The 16,741-nt window shown below is 38.6% G+C and overlaps 1 protein-coding gene across 1 annotated transcript in view; it reads right to left on the reverse strand.

Annotated features, from left to right (window-relative positions):
- The window catches only part of PTCH1 (patched 1), a 73,130-nt gene that overhangs the window by 22,830 nt on the left and 33,559 nt on the right, over positions 1-16,741 (reverse strand). Inside the window, exons 3-13 of the mRNA XM_082301343.1 lie at positions 16,427-16,616; positions 15,050-15,119; positions 14,848-14,939; positions 13,226-13,424; positions 12,453-12,574; positions 11,033-11,180; positions 10,079-10,210; positions 9,622-9,777; positions 8,905-9,003; positions 7,524-7,649; positions 425-543 (exon numbers count right to left, since the gene is read on the reverse strand). Of these exons, the coding sequence (XP_082157469.1) occupies positions 425-543; positions 7,524-7,649; positions 8,905-9,003; positions 9,622-9,777; positions 10,079-10,210; positions 11,033-11,180; positions 12,453-12,574; positions 13,226-13,424; positions 14,848-14,939; positions 15,050-15,119; positions 16,427-16,616 (1,453 nt within the window). The remainder of the gene's footprint in view (positions 1-424; positions 544-7,523; positions 7,650-8,904; positions 9,004-9,621; positions 9,778-10,078; positions 10,211-11,032; positions 11,181-12,452; positions 12,575-13,225; positions 13,425-14,847; positions 14,940-15,049; positions 15,120-16,426; positions 16,617-16,741) is intronic.

Genomic DNA, 16,741 nt, shown 5'->3' on the forward strand with positions numbered 1-16,741 from the left:
TCTTAGTATCCTGAGTTATGTACAGCTTTCCAAGATTAGCCAGTACTGGCACTGGACACCTTGCAGTACCGCATAACATTCTAAAAATACTTCAAGATGTACTTAAATTGTGGATGTTTCATCTGCTTTCAGAAAGTTGTTTTCCAACAGTCAAAACGAACATATGTAGGAATGATGGGAAAAGTGTGGGGGAAAGGGGATGTGAGGGAAGAGAGGGAGAGTGAGACATATATTTTAGCTTTTCCCTTCAGACAGGTAAAAAACAAAGTAGCAAATGTAAGCCAGTCACTAGCAATGAAATCATAACAATAACATGCTGACCCCAGTTTAATGAATAACTCCCACTCCTGACAAGGAATGGAAGCACTGATTGGTGACCACAGAAAGGACACAGCTCACACATCAACCTACTGCTCACTCTCACCTTGTAAAACAGCAAAATATGTCCAGTCTCCTGTCTTCCCGACGATAAAGGTCCATGCTCAGGATAGCAGGGAAAATCAGCAGAACCATAGCAAAATTGAACACCACCACAACTGCTGCCTAGAGACAATCACAGGATAAGTGATGTTGCTAAATTTCAAGTAGAGCATCAGCTTTACAAAGCACAAAAATCCCTTTCAATTCTCATCCCCGTTTACCACTGCAACCCATCTGATGTTTTCAAGCTTTTGCCTGAGCAAACTGAGAGATACTTACATTCCCATTTCATTATGGTAAGTCTCTTGCAGTGAAATGATTTATTTTAATACTAAACCTTGTATTATTCTAATACGTCTGTGCCTGGATATGTCGTGATTATTTTTAAAGTAGAAAAACAGAGTCTGTTTACTCAGTAATCGTATTTTTACATAAAATTCTGACATATTTAGAGTGTCAAGGCAAAATAAAATGGAAGCAAACCTGAAACTAGAACTGAAGTTCTTACATTTATGGGATCTGAAGCAATTTAAACATCACAATAATATTAAAGCATATTATTAAATCAGAAAGGAAGATTCAGTAAATTTTAAAGAAACAAATCTGTTTAGTAAAATAAATACTTAAAAGTTTGGCCAAGAAAGAGCAGCACTGTGAATTTTTCAGGGATTATTTTTAAAGGGGAATCAAAATTAAACCAACACCACATAGCAAATATATGTATTAATATGCCTGTGTTTAACAGAGCTTGATTTATGAGCCAGTCTACCAAAATGAGTCTCAAATTGGAACAAGAATACTTGATTTAATTTGTAATGCAAGTATCGCATAATGAAAAAAACAACCTCCCCGCCCACCCCCTTTCAAACCATACTCCAAACCCTTTCCCACACAGAGATTCCCAGAGAATTTCCATAAACATATGTGGTGCAGCATCTATCATTATTATTGATAGCATTTATTTGTAATGCAGAATTGTTAGGAGCACTAGCCATCAAAAAGGGAAAGCTGGGCACTGAGAACTGGAAGACAGTTGTAAGAGTAGGAGAAACACAGGGAAAAAAATGGTTCAGCCACCAACCAGTGGACAAAAACCAACCCGTGAAAGCCTTATGTTTTACCCATTAGGAAAGCAGTAGCCATCTCAACAGTAGCTCAGTTTCATGTTAAGGTAGTCCATATATAAACTATCATGTGCCTCCACCTGTAACTTCTGAAATAATAACTGCTTGGTTGAAACAGTCTCAAAGAAGAACAAAAGTTGGGCTACAAAAATGACCCAATATAAATGTGATCTCTTTTTTTTCAAAAGAAATGTATGGCTTCTTTTGATCTTGAGATATCTGGCAGTACAAGTGATGTGATATCCAAAATCCATGTTTTAAAAATTCTTGAACTGCTTTTCAGTTAAATGACATAAATTGCTTAAATTTATCTGTGAAAATCAAAGTAATAACACACTGAATGTTTTCTACAGTTTTGAAACTGTCAGTATAATAAAAAGCTTAGATACTGTTTTTCCTGTTCTGAAAATGACAGAACTAACTAGTTATGTGAATATTTTCTAGTCATTTCAATCATAAATATACTGCATACAAAAGTGGGTTTTATTGCTGTTTCTCTTTTCTGGTCTCTAGCCTGCTTGAAGTAAGATTTTAGGACTGCTGGTTGTCTGTAGACATGGTTACTAAAACAGAACTTACCTGGTACTTGAAGCCAAATTAGTATTTAACCATCTTTGTGAGAAAAGATCCAATAACTATTTAATGATTTATAAATATTCACACAGAAAGGTATGCAAGGTCATAGCCAAGACTTTAAAATTAAGTGATCTGCTTTTGATCCTCTCTAGAATTAATTCAATCTGTCAGAAAAACAAATGGCTGCTGTTGAAAGAAAGGTGTTTTGGACCTCGTTCTTACAACTGCTTTCTTTACTGGTGCTAAACCAAAAAAAGGTTGAATCACCCATATAACATGAATAATTAGTTATGCCTAACCAAGATCTTGTATCAAGGATCAGCTAAGATTTACTGAGATTTGGAAAAAACAGCTGAGGTCTGACTCAATAATTCTTACTCCTCTCAGCACGGCTGAAAAACTAACAGAAGTCCTCTGTTTCTGCTCCATAAACTGCAAATACTTCACGCCATATCAGTTCCCTCTCTAGACCCCAACATCCTTGAATCTCCAAGAATACTAAACCTGAAAACTAATACTTAACTGTGTGGTAGTAATGCCATTGAAGTTAGTTATACTGACATTTGATTTTTTTTTTTAGGAAGCATCAAAACTAATCCAACAACACACAATAAGTCTGCCTACTTACATGAAATCTGTTTTTGAACAACTAGATTTTCCACTGTGCCATCCCAGTGTTGATGTACTAACCGCTCTGCAAGTAAAATATTTCAAAGCAATCTCTGTTCTGATTTGAATTTAAATAGATTCCTAGGGCTTAATATTGCACTTCTTATATATTGCACACTCTCTCTCGCCCACCTCTCCAGCATTACAATGATTAACAGTTCTCAGTTTTCACAACTAAGTAAGTTCTTGTATGAATTCTAATTTGGTTTCCCATCAAAAAAAACCCCACCCTGTGACTTGATAAGGGGAGGGAAGGAAGAATTGCTGAGGAGTGATTCAGTCCCTGACCCAATGCATCTGCCACTGCTTTCTTCCCAGTGCCATTCATACACAAAGAATTGAAGAATGGGCAAGTATGAGAACTGAGATCGTGACAACAGCCATAATCTCTAAAAGCAACAACGAACTGTGGCAGCAAAGCTTCCAGAGTACAGGCAGCACCTAGGCTGAAAGCATGCTTAGGATTTCTGGCAACAGGGCATCTTCTCTCACACCGTCAGAGACCATTGGTCAAAAGGGAGAGAAAAGGGCCTTAGACCTTTTCCTTGGGAAATCAACAAAGGTAAGATTAGTCCAGAAGGAATAAAATGGGACCTACTCAAGGGTGTGAAATGAAGGCATTCAGTGAAATGAGATCAGAGAGCTGTAAAAAAATTCCATTAAACAGAAAAAATTATGTTGGTCACTTCCTGAGAAACACGCTACGGTTTTTGCATCTTTTCATAATGCACAGCCTAAAAATATTATTGCTGCTGCAACTGTTAACGGAGACAGAAGAATGGCAGTCTGTGCTGGAGGCAGCAAGGGAGTGGGGAGCCAGGCTGGTAGGTATGTGCTGGGGCCCCGCTGAAGTATGTGCTGCTGTGTGCCATTCCTGGCAGCCCACCCAAGGAGACCGGGTGTGCTGTATAGCCAGAGGTGATGAACAGATGAGGAGGTCTGTCAGGAAAACTTCCACCCTTACTGCTCTCTATCTGCAGCTCCCTCCTGACATGGTACAGGCTCGGATCCTCGTCCCCCGCCCACTTTTTCCTTAGGCTTTAATTTTGCTTGTTGAATTCTCATGTCAGGGGCAGGGAAAGGTAAATTATGTAAATAAAGGTGGGGGACAAACCATTTCAGCAGAGTAAGATAATGGAATGAGCTTAAAAACATACATTCTTTCTCTCCAGAAACCCACCACTGCCACCTGGTAATGGACTTCTACATTTAGAAAAAAAACTTGTCATTCTTATGGCGAGGGAAAAAGTTACTTCTAACACTTATTGGGAAAAGTGCTCTGCTCATTAGTGGATCCACACCACTCTGCTGTTACAGAAGGAAGTTTCTGATGTAAGAAAGAAGAGTTTGATAATTTTTTTTACCTTATCTTTCCTGGGCAGAATTTACTGTGTGATGGTCTCTGAATAGTCTGTCTTAGGAAATAATGCAGCCCAAAGGTAGTTACATTCAGCCTTGCCTTCCTTCATTTATATTCAAAGCAAAGGGCTATGTTTAAGACACTGCTACTGTAAACTTCAAAACTTCCAGTGGATTTCTCTGATAACCTCTTCCTTCACCACCATTTTAAGAAACGAAATGCATCTGAAAATTCAGGACCTACTCCTTCAAAGTCCTGAGTGCTCTTAGAAATGATTCTTATGACTGAGTATTTGGGTCATATTCAGCAATCTCAAAGCCCTAAAACTGTTTAAACAAGGGGCTAATAAGATCAACAGATAAAAGAAAAATTTAGAAAATTGAAAGAGCTAAAACAGTTCCTACTTGTGCATGTAAATAACCTCAAAGATCTCACTTTCAATAGACCTAAATTCGACTTTTTAAATTTTGGAAAGAGCTAACCCTAGCAAACTCCTACGAGACAGCATCAGGCTTGCAGTGCTTGAGTTCCATAAAGTAAATTAACAACTCAGAGGTATCAGTGAACTGCTTTAGCTGGTAGAATATGACAGAAGCTGAGATAGGAGAAGGCACTCATGTGCAAAACACGAGCTTCTAACTAGAAGTTTGGCTTGCAGATGCAGGAAACTCTATTCTCCCCCAGCAGCCAAGCTATTTTACCAATACTGGGACTCAAAATTACAGAAAAGTTGACAATTACCTTGTAATACCTTAAGTCAATGAAAAGCAAAACAAGGTCAAGATCAATCCTTCGTTTTTAAGCCCCTCTATTAAAAATTCACTATCTAGATTAGAAGATCTATCTGTATCTGTGAAAAGTAAATGCAGTATTTCACTGCTTTTTAAGTTTTGCTAGGAAAACATCAAAGACGGCAAGGATTTCTTGTTTAAACAAGTCTGAGTAAGAGGGAGAGAGAGGAAGGAGACTGTAAATAAAGAAATCCATACATAAATACAGACCACCCACCAAAACTGCATGGTTCTCTGATTCCAAGTACTGTGATTAAAGTACCACCTGACTTTGATTTTACCTGGTGAAGCTGGGCAAAGCAACTAATAGATGTTTGTTTTAGTGGTTGCTAACTGATAAGTGTATGTATGTTGCTCTGACATCAATGAATACCCATTATAGGCTTCCCACTACTCTTTTGCACATTTCACCTCTTATATACATATAAGGGGCTACTACGTTCTAGCAAAGACAAATTACCAAGTGAGAAAAGTTTGAACAATTCAAACACTAATTTCTGGACTCTCATGTGGGTTCCTACACATAAATTCCATATCAATCACTGCCTTATTAAAGACTTTGATGTTTTTATTCTGAATAGTATCAACATGTTCATACAATAATACATAGAAATCTCACTGGAAACTTTTTGTTTGTCATTTTGCTATGCAGACTTTGTTTTTAAACTTCCAGTGACTCATTCTGTAGCATGGCAGTAGGCAAAAATAAATTACTTTAGGAAAGGCATATGTAAGTTAACTGATTACAGTATCAATTACAGCTGTTATCTCCAATCTATGTTCCAAAGACAACCTGTCACAGTCTGAAGTTGAAAAGTGAAAACAAGAAAAAAAATGAGCAAAATCTGATCAGATAAGAGAGAATTAATATTGGTGGTTCACACTCAACAGCTCAGCAGTGTGATTACAACAAAATGGCCCACCAGTGTTGAATACTTCTTTATAAAATGCATTTAGGCTGACGTAACTTTTGTAAAGCACAGGTACTACAGAGTCTGATGACCTCCAGTATCCTGTTAGCTGCTGAAGGTACATGTTAAATGTTTGAAATTGGTCCACAGACTCAGGAAACGTAAATAACTTCTTCCAGTGGAAGAAGTGATATACTACCAAAAGTATTTCACACATTTAGCTTAGTCTTTACCATGGGAACCTCATGAGGTTCAGCAAAGCCAAGTGCATGGTCCTGCACCTGGGTCCTGCACCTGCACTTGTACCTGATATCCTGGTATCAGCACAGGCTGGGGGCTGAACAGATGGAGAGCAGCCCTGGGGAGAAGGACTTGGGGGTGCTGGTGGGTGAGAGGCTGGACATGACCCAGCCATGGGCACTCACAGCCCAGAGAGCCAAACGTGTCCTGGGCTGCATCCAAAGCAGCGTGGGCAGCAGGGGAGGGAGGGGATTCTGCCCCTCTGCTCTGCTCTGGTGAGACCCCACCTGGAACACTGCATCCAGCTCTGGGGTCCCAGCACAGCAACCTGCTGGACTGAGTCCAGAGGAGGGTTACGAAGGTAATTAGAGGGACTGAGCACCTCTCCTGTGATAAAAGGCTGAGAGAATTGGATTCCTCAGCATGGAGAAGATAAATTTCTGGGGGGACCTCACAGCAGCTTCCCAGTACCTAAAGGGGGCTACAAGGAGGCTGGAGAGGGGCTTTTCACAAGGGCATGTAGTGACCAAATGGGGGGAATGGCTTTAAACTGAAAGAGGGTAGGTTTAGATTAGCTATAAGAAAGAAGGCTTCTTTAAAATTTGGGTAGGAAAACACTGGGAACAAGTTGCCCCGAGAAGTCTAGTTGGAGATGTCCCTGCTCAGGGGATAGGGGAAAAAGAAGAAAAATAACAATTGAAATAGTACAGTGCTCTATAGTGCAATAAATTGCTTGTGTCAGGGGAGAAACTCCCAAAGCTTTCTTCAGTCTGCACTTTTAGAAGAAATCCTTCTCCAATATCATAAATATTTCATATTTCTGAAGGTATATTATCACAAAAAATTCAAGACGACAAAGAGAGAGCAAGCAATGCATGGTTTAGCACATAAAATTCACATTTTCTCTCTAAGCATCTGGAACACAAAATTCTTCAAGTTTTCTCCAAGTTTGCTAAAATTACTGGGAGTAAGGCAGTAAAAAGTGCTGCAGTAATTATTAATATTACAAATGCATACATACTGCTGTCATTACATTTGTAGTTTTTAAGAGCAGCAAATTGGACAAACATAAATGAAAGGATTAAATTGCGGCCGAGGAACATTACAGTACACACTACACTGCAGACTACTGCTCTCGACTTCACAATGCGAATCTTTCTGGAAGCTTGTTTCTGCTCAGTTACATGTAGCTTGGGTTTTGCACTCAACCCATCTGTATTCTTTCACCTGCTGATAGGATGTGAGAGACTCTGTGCATGAGACAAGGGAGCAGGAGAATCAAGGGCAGACAGCAGTTGTGGTAAACAGCAGTGATGTACTGGTTCAGCGAACTGTAGCAGCACCAAGACCAGGCTTCAATGCTATCACTAACAAGTATCATCATCAGACTTCACCAGTGCATAAGAGCTAACAAAATCGGATATAAACTTACTTGGAGTGAAAATGCTCTTAAAGCTGGAATAGGAATTAAGGCAGCCATAAAGAAAGCAGTAACATTGCTGATAGATGTAAGGGCTACACTTGCTCCTGTCCGCTTCAAACATTCACCTGTTCTGTCCTGCAAAACAAATGATGTATCTTAAAAGTCACGTGAATAAAGTGATGTCCTGCAAATGAAAGGATCATCCTACAGATATAACACAGTTGCAGTGAAAAATTATTACAATTAAATTCTAAATATATATTTTCATTTGAGACTATGTGAGAAAACTATATACTAAGTTTACTGTTCAGTAGGAATACAGATGAAGCACTCAAGTTTTTTGAGGGTAGAAAACATCATTAGAGTTGATTCTAGCTTCAAAACACAAAACTAAATGGGTACTGACAACATAGCAAATACATCTGCAGTTGAGAAAGATGTAATTTTTACCAGTGGAATCAGTTGGTGTTCTCGTTTTTCAGACAAAATAAGCATGTATTAACAGCATAGAGGCACAACATAGCTACACATCTTGAAAAAATATGTAACAAAACAAACAAAAAGAACACCGCCAAGTCTAGGGACCACACACAAAACCCAGCAAGAAATCAAGATAAACACATGACCCTTTCCTAACCCAAAGGGCTATTATGAAGAAGGCAGAGATTATAGTAGAGTGAGGCTGTACTGCCTGCATGCAGAGCCAGCTGGAGAGAGCACATGGAAGACTGCTTGTGCAAAACAAAATCAGCAAATATACATTAGTTTTAAATGGGATGTACTTTGGATATGAAACGTTGGACTGAGACTAAAAAGACTAATAAAAGTAAAGGATCATACAAGTGATGACACCTTAGACTTCCTATCAGTTATATGTTATGTTTTGTCATGGTCAATTATAAGCTTCAGAAAATAAAAATGAGAGAAAAATTTAGAAAATAACTCCATTTTAGGGCCACAACAAATAAGTAAAGGTAACTGTCTTCCCTCTCTTTCCCCCTTATCTCTTGTGTGTTCTTTTATTAAAATCATTCTATCATTTAATTGTCAAGATTCCTATTTGAGTTTGTTCCTAAATTTGCATTAACTTTCACTGAAATTTTGGGCAGAATTTGGATTATGGAAATTAGTCTTTATGTAACACTTTATAAATTAAAATTTCAAGACAAAATAAACCTAAGACACTACAAAAAAACCCCAAAACAACAAAAAACAAGAATGTGAACATTCCAAAACCTTCTAGGACCACATGTATTGCTATAATTTCCTACTTCGACAGAAATAAGAATTTCTAGACCCTAGGAAAACCTCTACTGATTAATTCTGGATATGATTATCTGTTCCTATATGAAACTTTTTATTTTCCCCCAAATCTCCATTTTGTCATTACCTCAAATGGAATTCTCTTATTCTGTCCTGTTTCACTAAATGCATGTGCCAGAAGGAAAACATCGTCTACACCAACTCCCAGAGCAAGAAAAGGCAAAACCTTGAGAAAGAAACAAAACAAAGCAAAACCCAAACAGGTTGTTTTATGATCTGCCATGCAGCTAGCCATCAAATGGCTAATTAAAGCAACTTTTACATTACACTCTACACAAATCCAAGGGTAAAATGAAAATGAAAAGGATGCAGTACAGGTATTATCTTTTATTCTGGAATATAGCTGAGGAACTTAAAGTATACCATTTACAGGTATGAATTCTTACCATAAGTAATTCAAATTTTGGATAGACAAAAAATATCTGATAATAATTCAAGCTACATTCAAAATATTTTCAGAATTTGAACATCCTTGTATATTCAGATGTAAAAATAAATCTGCAGCTCCATAGGTAAAACTGCATGCCTCCACTCATATTGGGACGCAGAAAAACCAAACAACACAGAATTATACATACTACATAATACCAGCTTTTCCCTTCAATATCACTTGGCATCACGACCATTTAATTTATCACAGCATAAGCTATGAAATAGGAAAACAGCACAAGTGAAAATCTAGAGCCAAAATATTTTTTCAGCACTTTACTTCTCAAAGATTCACTTGTGTTCATTCATTAACAGAGTACTTGTGATTTACAGCAGACTTGTGTTTTCTAAATACCTGAGTTGTGGCAGCATTAAAGGAAATTCCAATCAATGAGCACAGGCCCAATCCTGCAGCCACCGAGAGTGCAACCAACAAGACTCCTGCCAGCCCCACAGCACCCTGAGACTTGGCACAGTCCCACCGCAGCATCGTTAAACAGGCATAGGCAAGCTAAGGAGAGGAGCAGAGTGGGGAATTTGGGGGAAAAAACCCAAAATATTAGAATGGATCCTTCTCTAATAGCTGTCTCTCCCCACCCAACCTACAGATCCTCACACAGTTTTTAATCAGAATAGGCATGTCACAAAGGTTACAAAGTAGAACAGGTGAGAAGCCTGAGGTGAAGTTTACAAACTGCAGTTTTTATTTTAAATATTTGTAAAATATTCCGGACTACTAACTGGTAACAGTAAAGCAGATTTTTAAGTCTTGCTCCACTACCAACAAAGAGTAAATAGATTTATTTTATTACCATTAGTAAGTAGCCACTAGCTACTCTGATAGCACTGACATCAGAAAATGACTTCAAAATGTCATCCAGGGTGGTCGTAGTAAAGGAGAGCACCTTCTGAGTAGAGTTTTGTGCAACACTTTGATGAACAACCTATGAAAACAAAAATGAAACTTTGTGTGAATAAAGATTTTTTTCTTTTATTTTAGTCATTTATTCAAAAGAAGTCATTACCATCTACTACAGCACACCTCTGAAATCAAATCTTTTTGCCTCAATGTTCCTGCTAAAGCTCATGCTCTAGACAGACATTACACTGATGCTACAAAAGTGTGTTTCGCGATTTTTTTCTGGCAAGCTGCTGATTATGAGACAGAATTTGCACCCTTGGGGAAAGCCTACTGCATGCCCAGCTCATTACAAACATTTAACTTGAATCCCTTCCTGTAACTCCACGATGCAGTACCAGTGTTGCATTTAACCTCAGGCCAGCCATCTCTTTGCCCCTCCCTGCCTGGCCATTTGCAGAGCTCAGAAACAGCGCAGCGGAGGTCAAGCTTTGGGACATAGAGGCCAGACATTGTCACACAGCCTCCCCACCTGGGCTGCTGCTGAGAGAGCAACCCATGACTGGCTAATGTTTTCCAGACACCTCTACAATAACCACACCAACCAAAAGCTTTTAAATTCCAGTTAGCCCTTTGGTTTCTTCTCAGCCCCAACGAAGCAAAATTGTCCCAGACAGCAAAAACTAAAACCTTCATGGCTTCTCATATGGGAATAACCAAGCAGCTTCTTACTGGAAAAAATACCCAACCAACAAATCCCCAAAAGAACCCTTAAGAACGGGGAGGCAATGACTCCATTCTGGTTTAAGCATCTTTCTTAAAAGAAATACTGTAAAGAACTGTGACAGAAGGCAGTGGATCTTAGTAGGACTTTGTAGTATAGTATCTAAGTTATTTTCAATTTTACCTCAACATACATCCTCTGCCAGGCTTCCAGAATTGCTGCTGCCTTGTCCTCATTCCAGTTGATATGCGAAACATATTCATACCCCTTGAAATGCTCATACATTTGCTTAGGGGTCATTAACTGAAACATGGTTTGCAAAGCCTGGGCACTGTGACATAGAGAGAGGAGAAAGAGGCATAAACTGAGCATTTTCAGGAAAATATTTTCATGGCATGAAGTCCCAAACGCAATTCTAACAGGAGCTTGCTTGAGTTCTTGATTTTATAGGGCACATGCTTGTATTAAAATTGAACAGAGTATAATTATTCTACTGTGTATCTGGCGCAGCTGTACTGCTCCATGCAAGTATTGAGGCTAAATCTGGTTTCACTGAAATTAATAAGAGTTTTGACATTATTTTCAGGAGGATCAGTTTCAGGAGAAAAGAATATAACCCTACAAATCTGTTATAAAGATCATGCTTGATAAGACAGATTGCCACGAGAATGCCACAGGAACAGTTATTTCTACGAGGTCTTGTAACTGTTGTTGGCAAAATGTCATTTGAAGACCTTGGTCTTTTTCATCCCTTGGAGAGAAGTGGTAGTTAAGCTCCTCATGCCTCATAAGTTGTGTGGAGTACACAGGGGGAATCCATCCTGAATTTGCACAGTATGCAACTGCATCCAACAACTTCAGAAGTTCTTATTAACCAGGAGGAACCATTTTATTTTTCACTAGAAGTGCCTTATTTGTCTATCTCTTGAAAGACCTATCAATGTATTGTGTGAATGCTAAAAAGTTTAAAAGTTCCCTGGAAAAATTATGCTTCATTTTGTTTAGTTTGGCCTGCATTTTTCAGAAGAGTTAAATTACACAGTTTTTTCCCCCACTAAAGTCCAATGTTCCATGTCTTTGTTCGGAAGTCTAAAACAAAGGGGTTTGTTTTACCACTCAAAGCTGTATTAACAATACAGGGACATACAAATAGACTATTTTCTGTATTGACCCTGAATAAAACATTCAGTGGATATTTTGGAATTCTGAGAGAAGTCAAATGAGTGAGCACATTACTCACATTATGTTTTTTTCCTTTTTCCTTTGATCATATTGCAAAATATGCTCAAAGGTGTTCAGTGCTTTACACACTGTTCAGTGCTTTATACATACATTCTAAACAGCAAAGCTGCCAGTAAGAAGCTTTCTTTCTGAGCAACATACACTATCATTCTGAGGTGAGAAGCAGGAAACAATGACACCATGGTAAGTTTAAACAACTGCCTAAGCATTCTTTTAAAGTTTGCTCTCCTAAGATGTCACCCTAAAGTAAAATTTATAATACACATGAAGGGCAATAGATTTTGCATCATCCACCGACTGCACCCCAAAAAATGAACTCTTAAGAAATTAAAACAGACATTTTCTTTAAATATTTTTTTACCTGACAAGTTTACCAGAACTGTTCTTGACTGTACCACCTATAATCAGCTCCTCCTGCCAATGCATGTATTTTCTTGATAGTCCATAGCATCCACCACTCAAAACAAGGGCTACATCAAGAGGCTAGAAAAAGTTATAAAGAAGCAATTAATAGGTTTCATAACTTCAGACAAACTCATACCTTAATTCGGCACCCAGTGACCTAGAATCATGGATGTTAAAGACCATCTGGGTAGTCTACTAGAAGAAATGCATTCAACAAATCAAGTTGAAGAAATCACCCAGATGCTTGTTGACCAGATGGCATTTCTCTGAAGTCTAATGTGACTGATAAAGGGATATATAAATTCAAGGCACATGACTTCGAAGTCATCACAAAAATCAACAAAACTGGTGCTACTTGAGGCAAGGCTTTGCAGCGTGGTACGGGTGGGCAGCAGCAGCTGTGTTCCAGCAGTGGCTATTGTCTGTCTGAAGCACCGGTTCACTGAAATGCCACATCACTGCAGTGCCACAGCCACAGCATAGCTGAGAACTGTACTTTCATTCTAAATGCACAGCATTAAGCACTGCATCACACAAGGAGGCAAAATGTATGACCGTGAGCTAAAAGCAGGTAACAGGACCAGAAAAATTACATCATGCAAGAATACAAACTATGTACCACTTCGAAGAAAATGGTACTTTCTTCTATTCTGTTTGACCTTCCCCCCCAACCCTTCCCCACCCCCCAGTCTCCCTTGAAAAGACATGCACAACGACAAGCAAACTTACTTTGGTGGAATTTTTATTGGGAGCTGTGATTGGGCAATCGGGATCAGCAGGATTCAGGCAGGGTCGATCCATATAACCATGACCAACCTCTGCTTTATTCAGCATTTCTTCCCAGCTCTCCACTTGGTAGTTTATTTTCTTTAACTCTTCCAAGAATTCTAAAGGGTCAAAGTTGATCCACTGCAAAGGAGGCTTCCCTCTGAAAGAGCAACCAGGAGAAAAAGACACATAGAAAAAAAGACAAAAGAAGGTCTGAAATAAACATACTTTAAAATTCATATTTGAACAAATAACTGAGTTATTTTCTGCTACAAATTAAAACCTTTTCTGGTAAGGCTGTTTCATAAAATGTAAGGCATGTTTTAATTAGATTTGTTGATGTACTTTTCCTGCAGCCCAGTTGTAACTTTAACAAAAATACTTGGTTCTTACAAAGTTATCTTATAAAACCGGTTTAAAATACCTTCACTTACAAACAAAGCAAAACAAATTATCAAGAACCTAAATAACAAAAAAGCAGCCAACTGCTGCTTCAAAGAATTAGGGGGGAGGGGAGAGGGAAAGAATAGAGGGGGCCGAGGAAAGAAAGCCTTTCTCATAGTATCAGATTACTTCTTGCTAGTCTAATAATCATCTTGCAAATGTAATCAATCAATATAACTGATCTTTGTTTATCTGTAACAATACTGTGCTCCTTCAAATGCCCCGGCAGCTTGACTATCAACCATCAAGCTTTCCTGCTACCCATGGCTGTCACCACTATCACTGTCACATCTCCCACCCCCCACTTCTGAATTTGTGATGTTGACAGACTAGAAAGGCTTTTGACTGCCTTATTCTGTGGTTCAAACCACACTGTATCTGCTTAACCAGGCTTAAGTCATTATTCCGAATCTCCCAACCAGAAAACACAAACCCCCTTATTTCCCCATCTAAAACTGTACACTAAAGGTTAGGAGATGGCCATTGCAAATTGCTTTTGCAGAGACATGCAAACCAGGACAGAAACAATAACTCAAATGCTAACTCTTGCATAATTAACAGAAAATGCCTGCCCGGATTAACAATTAACTCTTTAAAGAATTCAGGGCATCTAATATCACACTTGTAAACTGTGAGAAACCACCCATAAAAGATACTATATGGTTTCTTTAATGATCTCTGAAGCAAAGGATTTGTTCTTTATTCCTCAGGAAGACTTGGGAATTAACCCAAGACATTTTCTTATGTCTAAAATTCCCAGCCAATCAGCGTTTTTGTATTTTATGGGGGAAAAAAATCCACCATAAGCAAGTTTGTTTCAGGAAAAGAAAAGCAAAGCATAAAATTCTTTAAACTTCAATTCAGAATTTACATTTTAATTTGCATGCTAGCAGCACAGGAAAAATAACAGAGGACTTAAACTGAGGTTTACAAATAATCTCATAGAAACACTTAAACTTTGTGTTAAATGAAAAACAAAAAAATCCATGCGTATTTTTTATGTAGAGACACTACTCTTTACATTTTATTTTTTCTGTTAGATTAGAATCTGAATAAACAATGGAAATGCAACTGAAAAGTTGTACACAGTTATACAATTAAAAACAGTCAGACCAGAAAGTTATAAAAAAATTCCTTACAATAGATAGGCAGTTCCTGACTGTAGCTTTGCTCCCTCCCAGAAGCAGTCCAAAGGAGTGATAATTAAGCAAGGATAAAGATATTCTATGATCTGTCAAAATCAGAAAGAAGAAAAACACAGTCACTAGAATATAATCAAAGTAGCACAAGCTGAATCATGAAAATACACAAACCTTGTAATTAAATGCCTGCTACACATACCTGGTCCATGTAACCTGCTTCTGTGATGAGTTCTCCTGATTTGTAACACAAATGTTCCAATTTCCACTGTCTGTAAGAAACATGAAGGACAAATATTTTCTTCTTCCACAATTACTGAGAAGTTATTTTGAAAATGTAACAGACATTCATATACACATACTGGCCTCAAGCAGCAAATTAATTAAGGCAAATGTTATTAAAAAATAGATATACAAGACCTCGCCTTTCTTTTTGTCATTACAAAGTAGATCTTCGTTTCAGTTGTTTTCATAATCTCTGTAAAACTCATCCAAAATAAGGGAGGTGCTTTTGAACGTACAGCCTAGTCAACACATGTTAATGGGACAGAAATACATCTGAAATATTTCTGAAATACATCAGAAATACATGAGACTGCTTGTGACTGAAGATATCACTCAGTGACACAAGTAAGAGAAAAGCCACCTCCAGCTCAGAGGACTCAAATATACGCAGCTGACCAAGACATGCAGAAGAAAATAAACCATTAAGATTTCTGCCTTCCTACTTCAGCTATATTACAACTTCCACTACCATGGCTTCTGAGGACTTAGACAGGGCAGGAGGTGCGTAAAAGATAACTGGAGCCTTAGCATTAGCTCATGGAGGAACCAGCTGGGTGCGCTGAGATCTGCTGAAAGACAGGGAGCTTTGTGCCTCACAGGCAGGACTCCTAGGCACATCACTGTGTAAGTAGTAACCCTGAAAGAACCATTTTTCAGGGAGGCATCCTAGCCCCGTGCTGGTACTTTCCTAAGGTGCACCATTATTATTTCTTTGTTGGGCAACACACAACTCCCAACTTTCAATGTTCATTTTTAAGGCATGCTCTGCTATCTATGTTACTAAGCAGCTCTTATTCCACCTGCTGACATTTCCAACATATCCGCATTTCCCTTTACATCCAAACCATTGGAAGAACACTAACCTGTGCCACTATTCACAGTCATTATGTACCTCATTATGATATTAGCAAGTGAATTCAACTCTAATATGGAAGGATTTTCAATGTTAGGAATCCCATCCATAAGGTTCTCGGTTTAAGATCACAAACATCATTCCTTTCCTCCGTGCTACAGCGTGCATCAAAAGAAATGCTGCCTGCTGTAGCACGGCTCACATGTGTACTCTCAGAATCTCTTCCAACACCATTTACCCCATCATACTTGTTCAATGCCAACTTATTGCTGCTATCATGCCACAATGTCAAGCTATCAGAAACCAGTGACACTCAAATCAAAACACAACCCTATGGGAAAGGCTCAGAAGTGCTAGCCATTCAAAAACACACTGAGGAAAGCATGTGTCCCTTTTTCAGTTGCTACAGATGATCAAGAAAACTTTTGATTTTCCCCTCACCTGTTGTACATATAGACATGTACTCTGCTGGCCTGAAGCGCAGAGTCAAGGTGCTGTCGGAGTGCTTCTGTTGTTAGTACATTAGCACCATCTTCCTGTGGAGTCTGGATCATGAGCTGGGGGTTGAACATGGCCTCTTCTCCAATCTTCTGCCGTGTGTAATTTAACTCCCGACTCACTCGTCCACCAACTGATGGATAAATATTAAGCACTTTGTATTAGCCAGTACCTGCTTATTCTGCATTCCCTTGATGAGCACTCTTCAGTCAAAATACCTTGACTATGTGCAGGGCCTATTCTTTCTCAAACTGATCA

The sequence above is a fragment of the Coloeus monedula genome (genome assembly GCF_965178545.1).
Source record: "Coloeus monedula genome assembly, chromosome: Z".
NCBI classification, from domain to species: Eukaryota; Metazoa; Chordata; class Aves; order Passeriformes; family Corvidae; genus Coloeus; species Coloeus monedula.